Source organism: Anopheles darlingi, chromosome 3, assembly GCF_943734745.1.
Source record: "Anopheles darlingi chromosome 3, idAnoDarlMG_H_01, whole genome shotgun sequence".
Taxonomy (NCBI): Eukaryota; Metazoa; Arthropoda; class Insecta; order Diptera; family Culicidae; genus Anopheles; species Anopheles darlingi.
In genome coordinates this window covers 57,407,042-57,427,316 of record NC_064875.1, presented here as the reverse complement: position 1 = coordinate 57,427,316, position 20,275 = coordinate 57,407,042, and the positions used below count along the sequence as shown (strand labels likewise).

At 52.8% G+C, this 20,275-nt stretch overlaps 1 protein-coding gene across 2 annotated transcripts; it reads left to right on the top strand.

The window, feature by feature from the left end:
- Window positions 1-443: 443 nt before the first annotated feature.
- Window positions 444-8,603, top strand: LOC125953856 (uncharacterized). 2 transcript variants are annotated; one of them, XM_049683657.1, is made up of 4 exons: window positions 444-493; window positions 573-1,155; window positions 5,544-5,627; window positions 7,291-8,603. In XM_049683657.1, the coding sequence occupies exons 2-4, from the start codon at window positions 1,141-1,143 to the stop codon at window positions 8,374-8,376; spliced, it is 1,185 nt and encodes a 394-aa protein (XP_049539614.1). In that variant the 5' UTR covers window positions 444-493; window positions 573-1,140; the 3' UTR covers window positions 8,377-8,603. The 2 variants fall into 2 exon arrangements, with proteins under 2 accessions (XP_049539614.1, XP_049539612.1); XM_049683655.1 differs by lacking the exon at window positions 444-493 and having other exon boundaries at window positions 559-1,155.
- Window positions 8,604-20,275: the final 11,672 nt, after the last annotated feature.

The window sequence follows — 20,275 nt, the reverse complement described above, 5'->3', positions numbered from 1 at the left end:
CGCCTTTAAAGTAATGCTCAGCGTCATCCAGCATCCTCGAATTGCAGGCAAACATTAACGATGGACCTGGGAGCCAGTAAAATGTTGCAGCCAACCGAAAGGGAAATTCGCATCCACTCGTTTGATCGATATATACGCCTCGGCGTACCGAACGGAAACCACCGCACCATCGAATGCATCCATTCCCCTCGCATTTCCTCGCGTCCCCTCGCGTGCATTCGTACACGATCGTCCGGGAAAGTCACCACGATCCACCACGGTCGGTGGATTGGCGCGGGCGAAAAACGGGCGTTTCGCGAACCGGTTTTCCACTTTCGTTTTCCGATCCGCCGTATCCGTGCACCGACAGGACGGACGACGGACAGGACGGTTAGCTAGCCGCTGATCGTTGATCGCGGCCAGCACAAGATCAAGGCAACAATCGCATTGCCAGCGTTGTTCGTGATCCGATTAGTGCGCGACTTGTGGGGAGGATCAGTTTGCCGCTAGTGCCGTATGCCGTAGAAAACTGTTTCCTTTCTCACACACCAGCTCTTATTGTTGCGCTCTCTTTCTCGCTCTCTCACGCTCAGACTCAGACCGGTCGTGATGTCACTAACTAGTTCGCCAGTCAATCCGCACACGAGACCTACAACGTTCGAACCCCCGGAGAAAGGCTTTTACTTTGGACATTCGGTGAAAATACGATTGCCTGCCCTGCTCCTCGATCGCAACGAGCTGCTGCTGCTTCTACTGGTGCTGGTGCAGGAGAGGAACGCTCGCACCGGCGTTAACGTATATAAACGTGCGATGAAGATGCACACCGCTTGACTGGTGAAGAGACCTTCACGCGGAGCAGACGCTACTCCCCGCGAAGACTGTTTGCGCGAACCAAGCGAAGGTCCTTGCACAATTTTGATCTCGATCGATCGGTGTTTGAGTGTTTGATTGACACAACGTTCAGCGTATAATTGCCGGTGTATGAGTGTGTATGTGTGCTCTGTGTGACACGAAAGTTGACAAAGAAAAAACTGAGAAGATCAGGTTACGATCAAAGTGTGCTCAGTTTTCTGCCAGAAAATTTGTTCCAAAAAAACATTAAGCAAATCCCGGAGCGAAGTTCACGCGGAGTACAAAACACGGGGTTGCCGATTTACAAATATGTTGCCGATCAAGGTGAGTCGTGTGCTTGCGTGCATACCGGGTGAATGTTACAAATATGCGTTTTGAAATGCACTCTACATCACCTGTTGTTGCCATTGGAGTGGCAGGAGCGAGCGAGGACGGAAGCACAGCGCATACCAGTGCACCCCCTCCCTTTTACTACCACACTCTTCAGTACACAGCCTACAGAATGGAGTGAAATTAATGTGCGATATGTGTGTGCGATAAGTTTACAACAGATTTGAGGCAACCGCAAGCGGCCTCCGTTCGTTTCGTTCCTATTTTTTCCCCCTCGGCGATCGCGTCGTCGTCGGCGTTGTCATATGTTGCAGCAACCGCGACAACTTGGGCGGCCACCAGCATGTGCGCGCGCTGAGGAAACCCGCCCCGCCCCGTCCGCACGACAACACGCACATATCACAAGCGGGTGTGTGCAAGCGAACCACAGCTCGGTGAAGCTGCAATTTTGCACCTCGTTTCATGCTAAATGTGATTTTAATCTTGCATTCGTCAAAAGCGAACCAGCGTCATTTGCCTGCGGTGTGCTGCGCCACACTGCGCCCTGTTGCGGTTGCGTACGACAGAGAGAGAGAGAGAGAGAGAGGATCGAGCAACTCGAGAGGATTGGCACGGCACGAGACAAGGAAGGAGACAAATCAAATAGCGGTAGCGAGAGCAGCAGCAGCTACGCAGAAAGCTGTAATTACTGCAACAGGCGCGGCAAGTGCCACCGTTAAATCTGCAGAACATGGTCCCCACTACGCGTTGCTTATGTCAAGCGAAGTGCTGAGTGTCCTAGAATCTTAAGACAGTCGATCGGATTCGGTTTGCCAATCATTTCCAAACATATTTGCGTCCCAGCTATCAAGCTGTGAGAAGCAGAACATCCTTCTTATTTTCGATAACCGTATGCCAAACGGTGGATATGGTAGGCACCCGCCCGGGGGGGTTGAGTAGCAATTTCGCGCAACCATTTAACACCCAATCGCACGCATAATCACAGCGATTATTCCGATTGACAGCAAATCAATCAATCGCACTCGGTTTCATGCGCAATCATGCGCCCGGTCGTACACACACACACACACACACACTGGCGCATTTAGCACTCGCGATTTGATTTTGCAGCCAAGCCCCCCCTCGATCGATTGCTCGTTGGAGCTGCTGCTGCTGCTGCTGCGAACAACATCAGCGCGAACAACGCGCACCGACCTGCCGCGATTACAGGGTTCAGTGCAAGCGCCCAGTGGAGCATAATGTTCTGTGTCGTGCGAACAAGCCATTCAAACGGAGCGGAGCTTCCGCGGCAGAACACAGCATTGCGCACGTTAGAAGTGTCGATTAGAAATCCATAAAATTCCCTAATTGCCGCTCATGAACGTATTGATTAGGTGATTTCGATTCGAAACCGGCGATTACGGGCTCGGTGATACGGCGGGCCACGCGCCAGTAATTTCGCTTGCGCTTGAGATATTGAAAGCAATGTTTTTTTCCCCCAAATTATATCATCAACCTGAAGCTGATTGAGATGCAAACTTTGATCAGCTGGAGATCTGGATCGGATCTTGATCGCCTTCCATTCCGATGCCATAATGGCGATGCCGCGCAGGGAGTCGATCGATCGATCGTTCGCCGCATCACGGGAGACGGGGTGGATTACACAATCGTGAAGTGGAAGATGCCGGTGACGACGGTGGCGGCAAAGGAAATAAAGCAATAAACATTGGCAGATCTCCGGGAAGCGATACAGCGGGCTGGCTGGCCAAACCGGTGGCCAGCATAATGAGCAGATTCACGGAAGCGTTAGCGTAGCCGAGGGCCACTCCGGTTGTCTACTAAAGGGGATAGTTTTATGGCCCACTGCAGCATTGTTCGCGAGGCACGTCCGCGAACCTGACCTGCAGCACTGCAGCCTGGAATGAGAGAAACATCGCTTTCGATTAGCCTGCCACCGGCCGTTGATGGTGATCGTGGACGACGGGGAAATTGGCTTTCCGCCGGGCGTCCACCTGACGTCCTGCCAAAACAGTGCCATCCGAACCATCCGAAAGCCTGGTAGCTGGCCTATTAATGACGATCATTAAAGTGTCTCTCTCACTCTCTGTCTTCGGTGTCTATTACGTTGCGGATCATGTAGAGTATGCGGTGCGGTAATGAGTATGAGTGTTACCTCGGAACACAACAGGTAACATCTGTCAGGGCATTAATTGAACCTCCCTCCTCTCGCTGCACCATTCGCCATCCAATTTGCATCATTCGATGACGAGTTACTTGGCCCCGGGCCCTGGGTGGCTATCGGCGACCGGCGAAAGGCGGGATTACCATGAGCATGAGCCTCCCACCCATCCCTCCCCCCCGGAACTGAACCTAAAATGCTAATCCACCATCATGTCTTCACCTCATGTGCCGTGCTGGGTTGTCCGGAACTCGCGTTACAGCTTTTCACCGCAACAAACCAACGTTGACGTCCGGTCCTTTCCTGTCCTCCCTCCTTTCTACCACGGAAACGGACGACACGACGTCGTAAAGGTTTCGTTTTGAATGCAACAATCTCCGGATTGCATCAGACTACACGACGACGCCACCACCATCGACGCCGTCAAGCCCCATTTCTGTGGCTACTTCCGAGGTCCGAGGAGATGTGTGCATTGGGATGTGTGTTTGGCATGCACGTATGTCACAGTCAACAACTCATTCTAGTGCAGTGCAGTGCAGTCGAGTGCAAACGGAGCGAATTTCACTTTCCGTGAGAATCCCACACACTAACAATTGCATATGCAGCGCAGGTATCCTCTCGATCGCTTCGATAGATAACGATCGTGTGTTGCAGCAGGCGTTGGCAGGCAGGCAGGCGTGTGCCTAGACAAGGAGAACTGGTTTTCCCGTGCCCAGAGTGCACCCACAAAGAGCGAGAGCGAGAGCGAGACGTGCCCAGTGACGGGAAGGGCCAAGGACCGACACCAACTCCGGCACTACAGTGTGTTTAAGCGCCGATTGCTGCGTAGCTGGATGGTTGGATTGGAAAGCGGTACGCCACTAGCTGGCAAACTGGCCAACTGAACCAACATCCGGTGCCATCGGCAGTAGTAACGTTTCGCGACCGGTTCCAGCGAGCGGCTAGCTGGCCGACGGACGGGCAACCCGCTGCTAATGACGATTGTTTGCAAATCGTTCCAGCATCCAGCGACGCCATGATGATGCCTTCCTTTCGCGCATAACCGCTCCTTTCCTGCCACCAGCTCCCAGGGGCCAATATCCGGTTCAAATCCGGACCTCGCCGGAGGTTCTCACGTCGAGGCTCACGTAATGGTTGCATAATATCATTTGACACATCTTTCGGACTTCCTCCAAAACAAAAAACAAAAACAAAAACACTCCAATGGTATGACAATGTATGTCAATGTATGTTATGGAATAAGACGCTTTGAGGTGCAGCTTTGAAACACTTTCGAGTGAATTAACGCGAGCGACCGAGGGCGTGGTTGACTTAATATTTATCGAATTACATTAGCGAAACTCGACAAACGAGGCCCCCGATTAGGTGGTTCTGGGAACGTGGAGTAGTGTCCCTCTACAAACCACGCGGACCGCTGACCGCTGACCGCTGACCGCGCCACCACCACTAACTGTCAGACATTCCCATACACGGTCATCCATTTAGCGCTGGCATAGGTCACCCCATGTTTAGCCCCGCAAACTAAATGGAATGGAATAGCGCCACCAGCGCACCAAATGAGGCCAAAAATCCGGCAACCGAACCCAACCACCATCCTTCTCTTCCCCCTCTTCCGCAAGAGGTAATCGATCCAAATGCGTTGCACACGTGGGCCGTTTTTTTTATCAAACATGTCACAAAGCCCTTGATTGCGGGCCCGCACGTTAGAAAGGGAGCCCAGGCGAGCCCAGGCCAGTGCGTGCCGTTTCGGAGCCGCCGAATTGAAGATTGATTACGGAGGGCGGCCCTTGCGGCTGCTCACCGAGACGTTCAAATTAATAACGCGCCCCCTCGAGGGGGTCTCTTGGTCTGCAATTCCGAAAGGGCCGCGAGTGGAGGAGGGCAAGTAAATTTAGATTTTAATTGGCTGGGAACTGGCCGGCTCCTGCTTCAGCTGGCCGATAATAAATCATGAAGGAAATTTCTTTCAAACCGGACTCGCGGGTCCCCCCTGGAGGTCAACCTTAAGAGGCGGGTGTACCGTGGTAATGCGACGGTTTGTCGTAGTAAGTTCCAAAATGGATTGTCAATTGGCGCCGAGCCAATCTGTCGCAATGCACGGCCACGCAGCACTGGAACGTTCGAAAGCAGTGCTCCAATTCGTTAACAGTTGCGTTGATCGACTTCATCCGATCGCTGGACAGTAAAGTAATATATTTTCTTCATCTTCTCTTCTCTTCGATAGCGTCTACTGCTTGGTCTCGCCATCGGGGCAATTGGTTCGGTCTCTTCCTATAAAGACGATCTTCATGACTACGCCCCACAATACGTAAGTATGCGTCAACACCGGGATAATGAAGCTGATTGCAAAGATATCGCTATCGGAACCATCAGGGCAGATCATTAGATGGCTCATGCTTTGGTGCCTTCATAAATTGGGGCATAAAACGCATCCACGCATACCATGCACCAAGGTCACAAACTAGTGATTCGCTTTCTCAACGCGGTTGGTATTAGCGTGAAAATCGTTTTTCTGCGCGATTATTAATAATGAGCATCGCGCGTCGATGCATATTCTCCTTTGATAGTGAAGTGACGCAAGGTACCGGATAATAATCACTCAACCATAATAAGAAGAGCTGTATCAAAACCAAAATGACTGTTTCTTATTACGCCACCACGACTGCCAGTCCGTGCAGCAAGTTGAAGCAATGCATCACGTATCCTTGGTAACGCACCTTGGACCTTGCAGTCTAGATACTGGATTTCATATTTTTCAGCTACTTAGACTGCAAGCAAAAACACACAAACATCAGCGTGACACTAATGCGCCTACGACTAGAGCCAGCGAGAGAGTTATTTTGTAGATTTATATTAATCCTCCGCATCCTTTCCATCCATTCGCACCGGCTGACGGTCAACCGGACCAGGAACCGAGGAGTTCTGGCGCCGTGGAATCAACCGTGGAATAGAAGTAGAGCAAAAGCAGAAAAAAACCGAAACACACGCTCCCAGACAAGAACACGCACGTACCACATTTACATGGCGTCGCGGCATGCCCGGCGTGAAATCTTTATTTATTACCACTATTTTTAGCAACACCCTTGACGGTGGCGCCATTAACAAATTTATTGCTAGAATACGCGCGCTCTAATGAGGGCAGCGCTGAAGCGCTGTCGATTTAGCCTCTAGAACGATGTCCTTATCGAGGTTGATAGATATATATATATTTTTTGCTTTCTGCAAACAATTTCGCTCTCTGGTTCGGTCCCGAAACGAGCGGAGCGCGGAAAGCGCTAGATATTAGTAACATTTTAACGGACGTATGTGTCGTCACGGTCACGCACGGTGACCAGTGCAGTTCGTGAACGGCAGTTGTACTAAACAGCACGTTTTTATTGCCGCTGCCGCTAAGGACATTCCGTGGCGGCGGTGGTGCACGTGCGTGAACCTGCGCGAAAGTCCAATAAACGTCAACACCACCGGTAAGGGGCATGGGCCCCTATGTCGTGGCTCTCCCCCTGGTTGTCGTTTCGTTGTCGTCAAACGCCCGAGCGCAGATCGTGCGTATCAAATGAACCTTTTATTCGCATTAGATTTAACATATTTTCCTAATTAAAAAATTATCATAAACTTCACGCTACATTGTAGCGCACCCCGGTACCCCGGAGCTCGACCATTAGATGGGCGGAGTAGCACAGTGCAGCAGGGCCGCGCCGGTCGTTGTGGTTCACCGGGGTTTTGCGGTTTTCCAGCTGTTGCAGCGGTACCGCTTCTCGGCTTGCGCGTGATCAATTATGCATGCTTTAGGTGTCAGCTTTGCATACCGGCGGAGAGGCATTTCGTGGACTGGCGTTTCGCACCCGGACTAACCCAGATTGTCATTGAGACACTGACTGACATCTACTGCACCTCGGGGTGGGGTTTGATGTGGTGATGTGACTGGTAACGAGTAGCAGAGAAGTAATTTGGATTTCGCCTTCCCATTTCAGGCTCACCCGGCGTACTCGTTCAGCTACGGCGTCAAGGATCTGCATAGTGGCGACGTCAAGTCACAGTGGGAGACGCGCGATGATGGAATCGTCAAGGGACACTACAGCGTCGTCGAACCGGACGGTTCGATCCGCGAGGTGGACTATACGGCCGACTCGAAGACGGGCTTCAATGCGGTCGTCAAAACACACGGTCCGAATGCGCATCCGGTGAAGGATGAACACAACGAGCATCACCACTACTACGACGAGCATCACTCGCAGTCGAAGATCAATCACTTCAGCAAGGGACAGGATCATCTGATCCTGAGCTCCGATCTGCCGCACCACGAGAAGGAGATTGCCGAGATCAGCGAGAAGAAGCGTCCGATCCCGTCGATACTGGAGCTGAAGCCACACGTCAACCTGGAGAAACCACTGGTCGCCTACAAGCACTACGAGCCGCCGAAGACGATCTTCAAGCATCAGCACTACTCGTACGACGAGCTGAAGCCTCACCACGCCTCGAGCGGCGCAGAGTACGAGCACGGCCATAAGCACTACGCACCGGAATCGTCCGACTTCTTCTCGGAATCGGTCGAAGAAGATAAGGACCTATTCAAACCGAGCATCCGCATCGAGGAAGTGAAGGCACCGGATCTATCCAAGCTGAGGCCCATCTCACCGGACGTAGACTTTTCGAAGATCACGGAAAGTGAGCTCGGTCCGTACTACACCAAGGACAGCTTCCGGCCGTTCGCTCAGTACAGCAACACCGTCTCGCACCCGGTGACGCTGCAGAAGGCCAAGGTACACACGGTGCACGTGGATAGTCGGCCGAAGAAAAACCTGCTAAAACCCCTCACCACACCCGGGCTGAAGAACTTTGCCACACCGTCGGTCTACAAGTTCAATGCACGCACCGGTCCCGTCCACCGGCCCGACTACTCGAGTTACTTCAAGGCGAAGGGAGCGCGCCAGGCACGCACCGGTCCCGTCCTGTTCGTCCCGAACGAGCAGAAGGAAGCCTCGCAGCGCATGGTCCAATCGATGCTGTCACGGCAGCAATCGCGCAAACATCCGGTCTACGCTACTAATTACGCTTAAGGCAGGTGGCAGCGGCCCAAAGCCCACCACCCACACACACACACACACAGTGCAATACAATCACGAGCAAAAACCGTCGTGCGTGATAGTTTAATTTAAAAATGAAATGAAGTAAACCCACTCGCTAGTATAAACGCACGCGTTTTGGAGGTTAGGTGAACTAAGCGTCGTTCACTGAGATCTGTTACGTCTTACAGTACGGTGGTCTATTTAATAAAATGTAAAGTGAAAGCATCAGCAGCCCAACGTGACCGTCAGCTTGTGCTGAGTAAGCAGAAGGCTGGACTTCCTGGACAGGCAATCGCATCGAATGCTTTATACTAAGGGTTTACTTGCGATCTTGGCGGATCTACAATCAGTAGTAATCAATTCCCATTTGCTAGCGCATTGTGCAATCATTAACATCACTTTATTGGCTACTTTCCTCGGGTTTGTAATGGAAAAAAGTCGCTGGAACTGCTTCATCGCACCATAAGGCAGCGGACAGTCATTCCCAAGCTCAAGTGGATAATAACAACCTTGGTAGACCAACGATGCTAGATACCGCCAACGCTAATTGAGTCACCTTAGTTCCGGGATCACTCCGATCCGATCAGATCCGGTTCGGAGTCGATAGAAACATAGAAGCAAATCGAACATACGCCCAGAGCTAGAACACCCGTACCCGCCCCCAATGCCGTTTCTGTGGAATGTTTATTACTAATTATATTCCATTCTCCAACGAAACTGGCACGAAAACGAAACTTGTCGATCGATCAGCAGATCGAACGTCCTTGGTACAAAGTCGGCAGCTGGGCCGAGGGGCCCCTATCACACTGGCACTGGCTCTGCCCGGGACGAGCCGAGCGCCCCAATGACTTTGACATTGCGCTCCGACCAATCGCAGCCTCTGCCCCATGGACCCAGCCTTATAATTAACACGCAACGCTTCTCGCCGAACCGGGCACCGGGAGGAATGCCAAATGACCAAGAGCCGGAGAGCCGGAGAGCCGGATCTAGATGTCGTACGCGGCCACATAAATCATGAGTGTTATTGATCCAGATTTGATTGCGTTGTTCTGGCGTTGCATTTGCCGTTGCCTTCCTTTTGGCTGACACCCTCAGACAATCAGGCTCGAGGCCGGTGAAGGTGCAGTAAATTGTAGAAAACGGGGGACGGACAGGCGGCTGGTCGGTCATTGGGCCAGGGTTACGCAGAGCTCGCGAGTCGCGAATGTTATCGCGCCGTCCGCGGCGTCCCGCGGAATCACCGAAAGTGCTAATAACCATTACGCCCTCTTTTTTTCGCGGACTTCACGATTTGAAGGCGTGTGGACGGTGTGGTCAAGCCGCCAAGTTGGCGCCGCAGCCGGATCCATCAGTGGGAAGCGTCACGTGGGGTCACAGCTTCGGTCCAATTGAAAGGCAAGGTCAACGGTGTGGGGTCATCTCAGGAGCCCGCGCAGTACCGAAGCGGATCCAAGTAAGCCAGCCAGCCAGCCAGCCAGTACTCTGGCATCAGGCGACCGTAGGACGTACACAGTGCCAGTGCACACTTCGATTACGTTCCCGCACCGAGACCTCAATAACTCAGCTCCTTAACGATAATCTCTGAAAACTGACTGTAACCCAGTTTTTTGGGGACCCCGACGGCGCAATAATACACCCCCCAGACTCCGTATGTAGGTGGTGGTGTTGGTGGTGGTATTAAGTAGTCCAGGTTTCGTTTTTGCATAATTTGATCCAACGATTAAATTTCACTTTTGTTTCTTCGCCAGAGTCCACAGCCACCGTCGCTCCCCCGCGCACCTAACTTATCTTATCCGGCGCGACTGCCCTGAAGGTCACTAGGTCTCGGTGCCGTACCGATGCCAGCTCCTCTCTCATTCTCTCTCTCTCTTTTTATATCCCTTGTAACCCGAACTTCATTTCCGAGAATTATACGTACACGGTACACGCTACTTGTAGACGCCCGCCATCTTGCTCTTACATCAGCAGTCGAAGTCGAAAGGAGTTCCTTCAACAAAGAGTAGACGAGAATGCGCTCGGCCGATGAAACGTGACTCAGCCAAGGTTGTCACGAGATCCGGCCAGCGCGCACACACACACACACGAGAGGGATTCTGGCTGGCTGGCTGGCACTCTCGTAATTGGACCCCGTTTCTGGACTTCCTTGACGGTCGCTGGTGTGAAAGGCGCGATCCCCAGTGACCGGTAGGCTGGCAGTAGTAGTAGTAGTAGTAGTAGTAGGTGGTTCTCCACCCAAAACAGCCCAAAAGAGTCGTACAAAACCAACGTTTGTCCCCAAAGCGGGGGGTATCGCCGGGGCTATCGGGTGTCAAAACATGCCGGCTATTCTTCCACCGAACGTGGGCGTCGAACGGCAAGAGGCAGGGCAGGGCAGAGCAGGGCCAGCGTCTGACAACACAATGTCACCGGACGGAGATGCGGGACGACGCCAGTGTGGCCAGTCGAGATGCCAGTCGGTCCCGCAACAAACCGGGCAGGCAGACAACCTTGCTCGGAGATTATATTGATTTCGGGCGCCCGTGACAGTTCGATAGCCTTTTTTCCTTCTCAAGCGAAACCGTGCATCTATGCCCCTTAAGAGTGAATCGACGCGACGCGACGCGACGCGAAGTGTCACATATTGTGGCGGGCTCAAGAGGGACTCCCCAAATTAATGGTGCCAAATGGTTGCTGCTTGACTGATCGCGTTAGAAAAAGTGGGGAAATAAAGACACCGCAAGACACACACACACGCATGCACGCACACTAGCACACAGTTTGTCAACAAGATTATCTTTGTCGCCATCTCGGGCTGTAAAAGATTGGAACCTGGCGCGCCAGATGGACGCGAGCAACGACAACAAAGTTGCTGACTCGTTTTCCCAGCGCCATTTTTTTACTCTCTCTCACTCTCGATCCTCGGTCCATGCGTCAGGACACCCGGAGTGGAATTGAGGGTATAACAAAGTGGAGTAAAAGGCTCCAACGATTGGTCTATTAGAACTGGTAAGTACCAGTTAGCGTCGGAATGATTTACGGCCATGATGAGGCGGTGCACCGCCGGTCTCCTTTAAAAACAAAGTAGCTCCAACCGTTTTTTTGCTCGAGTTGCAGTTCGTCCAAAGCACCGGCGATTAGTTGAAAATGTCCCCAAGCCGTGGCCGTGGTCGGATAGTCGGGTCCAAGTCGGGTCCAACCATTCCATCATTCCGGACCTCCCCTGGCGTACTCGGTCTCGGGAGGTCCCGGGAGGAGGAAAACCCATTATCGATCGATCGCACCACCGCATTAGCTTGGGGTTTATTTTTCAAAATAAAACCACCATCGCAAAGGGTGCTCCACCTCCACCTCTCCTTGGCCCCTCTCTCAGGAGAAGAGTCTGAACTTCTGAAAAGCCAACCTGCACACTCGTCTGCCACCGCGCGAGAGCGAGTCGGTTTTACCAGGCAGACACCGTGGTACCAAGTGGTGGCCTTTCACCAGCACCAGCCGACACCGGCAGCAGCCAACGGGGGCAGCAGCCGAGGCAAAGTTCGGGCTCGATCAAGTCTTGATTTGACATGTTTCTGTCAGGAAAATTGCCCGGACCCCTCGAGCTTCGCCCGGTGCGGTGCGGCATGCATCAAACGCATCGTTATGCACCGAGCGGCCGAACGGACGGACGGACTGGCCACGAATCCTCATCTGCACGCACTACGCCCGTACGTCCCTCGCGTAGATTATATGTGCGCGCGGCAAGTATCAGTTACCCCGGGGATTGGCTAACCGAGCAGCAGCAGCAGCAGCAGCTCAGGCCCGGGTGATAGACACTGCCGCGATCGAGCACTAATACGCGCTGACCACAATACTGCTGCTGCTGCTGGTAAGGCGAAGATGAAGGGCATCTGTAGCGATGGCGGCGGCGTGAATTCTGGTCACGCCGGAATCAGGATTAATAGACACGCACGTACACGCACCGCGAATTTGCCACAATTGGCTAAGGAATGCACCGCGACTATGTGAACTATGAGTCGCCAGTGGGTCCACTGGTTACAAATTGGCTACCGCATAAATGAAGCAATTAAAAGAAAATTTAAATCCGATTAGCCACAGCCAGTGGCCACTGATAATACCTGCCGGCTGGCCATGACTTCGGCTACGGGTTGGTTTCGCGGAATTTCCCGCACTGCAACAAACTAACCTCGTTGGCAGGCAGGCGAGTACAAACACACACACACACACACACACAGGTCCTGAGCGCCACCATTCTGGACCGGACCACGCGTAACGCAATCCTGCTGGCCGGCGCTGGCCACTGGCAACATTCTAGCGGCCAATTAATAATTTATCAACGCAGAGACCGTTATGTACCGAACGACGCTCGTTGGTACATGGACATGGACGAGATGTACGTCATTATTGGCTTCGCATCGTGAACAGAGGAGTGTCGTAATCGGCAGCGGCGGGCAGAGGGAGGTCCACCACAATCAATTCAAATGCTACCGTCTCCCCTTCCCCCTCCCCGCTCCACACCGATAGCCTCGATCACTAATCCAATCAGAGCGGGTTTGGTGAACTCGAGTGAAGCGGTAAAGTTTCGCGGCCGGGACGACATCACCACACCACCTTCTTCTCCATCACACGCGACACCAAACGCGACATCGGTTGAGAGGTTCTTCGTAGGAGCATTCGTTCTGCAATTATTTCTCCCTCGATGCCATCGCTCCAAAATGGCGTACACGGTTTCTGGTACGAACGAAGCTGCCTATATAGCGATCTGCAATTGTGCGTGCCGTTAGGACAGACCGCAGTCTGTCTGCGTTTCTGTGTGTGTGTCGTCAACCTGTTCGTGTTCATTACGCCGACCATAATTTGATGTCCACGTCCACAAACGGAAACGTCCAAGTGGCGGGGAGCAGGTGACATTAGGCTGGCCGCTGGATTCTGCCAATGACTTGTACGGTATTCATTAAACGGAATCTGCAGACCGTTTGCTAATTGATTTGCACACACACACACACACACACACTTACAGGTGCAAAGCGAACAGAATGACCCTCTCTTGGTCCAGCCATTTAATCGGTTTTTGGTTCAAGTAGTTGCACTAGAACCGTCTGCAGTCAAAACCAAGAGTCGACCTAAGTGTCAAACACTCTGCTCTGTCAAAGTGACCTTTGCCAACCAACCAGCCTGCTGCCTGCCTGCCTGCCTGCCTCCCTGCCTGCTATGGTTTGGCATGCAAATGGTCGTTACCACGGTCGAGTTCCGATCCGTTTGCAGCGATAAGCCCACTCTATTAGTTCTGATACAATAAACACCTCCGAGCGACGAAGCGACGACTGATCAATCGAGGCAGATAGTACCGGGGCTCAAATCGGCATCGTTTAGCTTAAGTATAGTAACACAGTTTCTTGCCCGATGCCGATGACGGTGCGCTTTGCCTCACGCTCTAAATTATACATTTCGCTTCTCGCGCACGCGCGCGCTCACGTCGCCGGTCGCCGGGCCTTGCGCCGATTGCGTGTTCTCGCGGGCTGGCAGGCGGATGGCGGTTTCTGTTTTGTTTTTCACCGCCCCACTCCTCGCCTTACTCCTTCCAGGTCCTGCCAGGTTTGTACACACACACACACACACACACACACACAGTACAGTGCGGGGAGTGCGGTTTGGAAAACAGTCGTCGACGTCACTTTATGAGTTCCCGAGCCTGCGTTACTGCACGGCAACGGCTCTCCGTCCGCCTAACCAATCATTATCCGGTGATCTAAATTGATTTGTTACAATTACAGACGGCACAGCGGCTGGTTACATGTGTAGTGTATTAGCCTGATAACGATCGCGCGATCACAATGCTGCTCGATGATGATGATGGTGGTAGTGGTACTGGTGTTGGTGGTGGTGGCGCTGCTAGATCGCTGGTCGTTGGGTGTTTCGCTGTTCTATTTATTCATAACTTGGCGTGCGTGAGGACCCCCCCGTTCAGGTGACCACCGACACCGACACCGACAAGCGGCACGACCGACGCGAGACCGCGAGCAGCAGGTCTCAAGAAACGATCAATGAGAAGGTGGATAAAAAATGAGCCCTCCACTGCTGATATTCAGCACACGATACAGCTGCAGGGCAACCACGATGTGATCGGTTGTAACACAGCATGCCACAGCGCACAGCTCGTGCCGCACTTTTACTCGCTGCAGCCAGGCCGGGCCCTATGCCCGGGCTCTGGTGCATAGTTTATGCAGGCCCTGAGGAGGAACTACCTAGCATCCAGTGCTAGCACGCACCTTACGCACCTGCCTGGCCTGACCGAGAGGACAAGATTTCATTCAGCCCTCTGCCCGGGCCTCTGCTGCTCTGGGCCGATCTGGGCTGATAATCCAGCTGCTGCTGCTGCTGCTGCTGCTGCTTTTCCAGATCTTTATCTAGTCCTTTAATTGCACCTAACGCCTGTCTTCAAACCAACCTACTGGCTTGACCACTGCAATTCAGCCAAGGTGGTCCTTGGCGCTTCCGATCGGTTCGAACGGTGTTATTATCATATTCATACCTACCTCAAATTGATCGCACACGCCATCCAGCGGCGTTGGCGATGCGGGTTAAAGCGGGTACTATTAGGCCAGTTAAGACACTCAAACAGCTCAAGCGGCCAACCAGCGGACGCCAGGCTTAAAGGTTGCGCCCGTGGTTCGAGAATTGATCAAATATTCGACACGAAAAGCCTATCAAAAGTGTCGTCGTCGTCGGCGTGCGTGCTGCACGCAGCGCACGTCACATATCTGGAGCAGACCTCCAGCACTCCCGGGGGCCGGGTTAGAGGCGTAATCCAGACGCGCATGCCCAGGACCTTGTCACATCGAGTCAGTGCGAAACGTTATTTATGAGCATGATTTATTAGTCTTCACAAGAACCGAACCGCGGGGAGCCAGCCAGCAATGTGTAACGCATTCTTGCGTTAACCTAGACCTGCATGTTTTTTGGGCGTGCTCAGGCTTACTCTAGACAGGGCAGTGCTCCAGTTGATCTGCTGCTGTTGCTGCTGCTGCTGCTGTCCAGCTGATCCTCGGCTGCTCTCCTGTGTGGCCAAACCGCCAACACGCATTATGATTCACGCTCGGTCAAGCCCTTTATCAAGCCGGTTTACTCATTAACATTCTTCTGGCGGGCTTCTACTAGGTCACGCTGATAAGCTGGTGCTGCCGTACAGCTGTTATCGCGCATTCCACCATTAGAACACACTTGCTCTAAAACTGGTTCCTACGTTCTGACCGAAGCTACTAGGCTGACTGCTAGCACACACCTCGCGACACACACGAACACACCGATGCCGTGTTGACACCGATTCTGTCGATCGAGAAACACATTTATGCTATTTAAATTTATCTCCACGCTAATGGAGCATGACAGTGGAGCCTCGGCCTCGACTTTTCGCGACGTTCGATTCGCTGCTGATGCCGTCCTAGTCGATCTACGTCTACGTCCAGTGGTCAACCGATTGACGCACGCCGCAGTTGCCTTAGCCGTGGCTGCGAACGCCACCTAGCGGCGCACCTCGCACGGTTGACACTTTTCGCACTTCTAATCCCCCGCGAGGAGGGAAAAGCAACAGCCTGCAGCTGGCCTATCGGTGCCTTGCAGTATCTGCAGTTCTGCAGTTCTGGTGGCGCCGGCAGCCACGTCTAGAGCCTGTCAATTTACACCCAGAAGGTAGCTAACTTCAATAGCACACTCTGGTAGCAGCCGGGATCCTGCGCGAAGCACTTGTCATTGTCCCCGTCAAACCAGCGCTCAAAAGGACCCGCTCGGTAGCCAAAAAAGCGGAACGTTACGCCGTTGTTGCGTTGTCGCGGGGCGAACAAACACGCGCCCACCAGCTATTAATCAAACGCCTCAATTATGTCTACCACGTGTTAAAAAATTAACCAATCCACCCCGGAGTCAGGCCCCGCGGGGCCGCGGCAAAGGTCCGGGGGTGTGCTGGCACCGGTGCTGTACCGCACAACGGCAGGGAGGTCGGGGGGTCAGGCATGTACAACGTCAAAACAAACAGTGATTTGGTGGCAGGTCAAAAGAATTATGATGGTATTTACAACGTACCTGGGTTTCTGGCGGCCGGGCTGGCGAAGCACTGCACATTGATACGCAAAGTGCAACAGGGGTCGAGGGGTCGGGGGTCGGGGGGTCGGGGGGCTTCACATCCGCACCGCAAAAAGGGGGAAATGCGCTGGAAGGGCCCTCAAGCCCAGACAGACGTTCGGCTTCGGCTACCCGGTTTCGCTCATGGCTCACGGTGAAAAGAAAAATCGTTGTCAGTAATGTGATAAAGTGCCTTGCGGACGGACAGTTAAGTGCGATTTCATGCAAATGCCCCGTGCGCCGTGGACGGATTGCCTGAGTAATGGCCGGACGATAAACGGTTTCCCTCTCGGGCTCGGGCTCGGGCACGGGCTCTGGCGCACTACTCTACTCGATGGTTCGCTTGGTGTGTTTGGTCCGTTGGTCGCACGTGGAAAGGTGATTTGTTCAACAAATGAAACGCGCAAAACGGATCACGGCTAATAGTGCTGATCCGTACGGCTTTGGGGGTTTGGACAAACGGAAAATCAATTCAATCGCACTCAAGGATCTGAAAGGGTCCAGATATTGACATAAGCGCTGCTGCATTCATCAGTTCATGCGTTGCGAACATAAATCAAGCATCAAATCGGACATAAACGATTAGAATATACAAATGATCGAGAGGTAAAAGAAGAATGATATACCTTGTAACAATTCGATAAAATTAGAGCTTGATCCTTGCAGATTCATGTTGAAAATTTCAATCGAAATGGAATAAATGTTGCACCAATGTTGGAGTTAGAACGTAAGAAAGAGATTAAGCGAAGATATCGAGTTTTCGTTATCGATAGAAGATCGTACAAAAAGGGAATGTCGATAAGACGAATGGCTTTATCGCGCACTTTCAAACCGAGCAAACATTTTACTCTACGATGTTACATAAAATCCACTCCTACACTCGAGCACCGCATTTTCCCTTCGACAATACGCGCGATTCTCTCTCTTTTCCATTTTCGCAATACCGGCCCGGCCCGCAATACTCCAATTCCAATCGGCAGGTCCAACGTTACCGAACCGTAGAGCCAGAGGAGACCGAGATCTCACTTGATCTAATCACTTCAGAGCACCAAACGCAAAGCATACTCTCCGATGCACATACTCAAGCGTTTGTGTGCGTTTGTGGCCAACGGTTGTAGCGGCCAATGGTTGTGAAAGGAACGTTCGTTCCAGTTTCGAAGGGTAGCCAGATAAAGATCGAAACCAGAGTAAGAACGAAACCATGGGAACCGTTCCGACCCCGTTGTTCCAGCGCGTCCGTCCCGTCCCGTCTGTGGTGCGCCGATTCAGTTTTCGGCATTCGCAATGCCGGCCAATATTGGTCCGTTGTGCCCCTGTGTCCAGCGCGCTATCGACCTTTTCTCTCGAATCTCGACCGACGACGACGACAACTTCTTCGGTCCGTGAACGTGATTTCGACGCTCGCCGGCGCTGGTCCCAAACGGTAACGCACGAGATCGGCGATCGGTGGTGGTGGTGGTGGTGGTACCGGTTGATCCTCCAAATATGGCTCGAGCGTCACGAGCTGGTTGGCATTGTTTGCAAACATCGCGAGCCCGCGACTCGCGGTATTAGCAGAACGCGATTATGTGATCCAGTTTTTTGTTGGCGGGGGAACGCAATTTTTTGGGCGTGAAATCCCCTAACGCAGCATAATCAAGCATGATGAAATAGCCTTTGGCGGAAGGGGGGTTTAATAAGGCGCAAACTATTTGATTTTATGGTCGATTTCGGTGGCTGGACCATAACAAACAAGCAACCAAGTTAAGTCTATTAAAGCTACAGATTAGCTTTCAGTTTATAGGTTTTGCGATACGATTACGAGGCTAATGTTTAAGATCCAGATCATGGGATCATCATAAACGCCCGAGCAGTAGCACGTGAGCACGCGTACGTGCAGTCAGGATAGCGATTGGCGCTCCAACTGCTGACCACCCGCAGTATCACGACCACAACATGCGTCACACGATCAATCAACGCGACCGTAAACCATATATTTCACCTGCACCACCAACCGAAAAGCTCAGCGAGCGCCAACACCCCGCCGTCGGTTTGCGAACGAACGAACGAACGAACGCACACGCACCAGCCGCAACCCAACATAATGCTGCAACGGAAGGGCTCACCTTACTCATGCCGCCACCACCACCGCCATGCTTATGCATTCAATATTGTGGCTGTGAATGATCGAGAGCGGGCGTGCACGCTCCCCGGGAAAATGCTTCGAACATAAATCAAAGAGAGGCCCCCTCTAAAGCGTTGATCTCGCGGCGCACTCGCTCTGGTCGATCGGTCTCGATCTCAACACCCAAACCGACTAACCTTGAATTACGCTCCGGTGAAGCTGGCCGGCCGCACGCACTCCTTACGCTGACCAAGCTGGCCACCCTCCCTCACCACCCTCACCCCACACAACCGCCAACCCAACGTTTGGAATGCGATCGCAAAGATTGCAATCAGATCGGCTCAGATCAGAACCTCAGAACGTCGTCGTCGGCGACGGCGTCTTCGTCGTCGTGCGCTCGACTCGGACGATCGCTGGTGGCCGGTGTGCGGCCGAGCGCGCACGCCAGTGATTTACAAACGCATGTGACCTCAATTTGAGACTCAAAGAGGTACGGCAGCGCCACGGTGGTCGCGGTTAGGCATCGTTTTTGGGGCGTGTGCCCCGGGGTAACCCCCGGGATCAACCAACAAATCGATTCAATCAGCGGTGCGCCCCTGTGGACTCTGCTCTGCTGAGTCCGTCCTTTGGAGAGTCCGTAAAATTAACTGTCAAAAAGGCCGACAGTGCGGAACGGATTCGCCCCAGCCGCCGTTTGTGTGGGTGAGAGGCGCAGGCGCACGCTGTCTGTCAATCAACCTTTATTTGTGTGTTATTTAATTTGCAGTTAAGATGTCATGGTATTGATCATGGACGCTTTTGCCTCACCACTACCGCTACCACCACCAAACGGCGATCTGCTCGAGCTGATCCCATTGTTCCTTAAGTAGTCGTTCGCGGCTAGAACTCGGATACGAACTCGATACTACTGTCCACAGCCCACGACACAAGACTGTCAACTATGTGTGTGTGTATGTGTAGCTAAGGTCGATAACGTGTGTGTGTGTGTGGAGTGCCATAATCCTGCAAGGTTAGTTAGGTTAGGGTCACAGCCACAGTCGACAGCCAGCCTCCTTCGATCTTAAAGTCTGCCTACCAACCTACTTGCGGTCCCACTCCGGGACCGGCTGCTACTTTGGGAACCCGTTTCATCCGTTCCGGCTGTCCATCACGCCCGCCAATGGCGCCAGCCAGGCCCAATGTCAATAGAAAAAGGTCACGCCACTTTCGGACATTGGATTTCGGTTCTGCGTCCGAAAAAGTCGAGTAGCTAACCCGATTGACTACGATTGGCGCAGCGGCAAGAGAGGATGAGGAAGAGAAGTGGGGAGGGGTAGGGGAGCTATGTCACGGAAACAAAGGTGCACGAAACAGGACACCGTGCGACAGCGCGCTGCGACGGTAGCTGATGAGTCATGGTCTGTGAACTGACCTCCCAGAAAAAGCGCCCGAAATTGATGGATTAGTTGTCAAATGTCAGACGATATTGCCCTTTTAAGGCGCAGCGTCTCTCGTCTACTGGGGAGTATTAATCACGGGCTTAAGCACGGTTTCGAGCCAGTTGTTCTAATTAGCTCCATACAATGTCCCACTCGAGATGGAGCAGAGAGAGAGAGAGAGAGAGAGCACAGACGAATCCAGAGCAAATGATTGCCTTGGACGACCTTCGGTTCATTATCGATCACTACTTTGTCGTCTAGGTGGTCGAGTCGAGTA

Bases quoted from the DNA above. Each gene is read 5' to 3' on its own strand.
- LOC125953856 (XM_049683657.1), top strand. The intron at 5,628-7,290 runs GTAAGTATGCGT...TTCCCATTTCAG, and splicing joins ATGACTACGCCCCACAATAC to GCTCACCCGGCGTACTCGTT.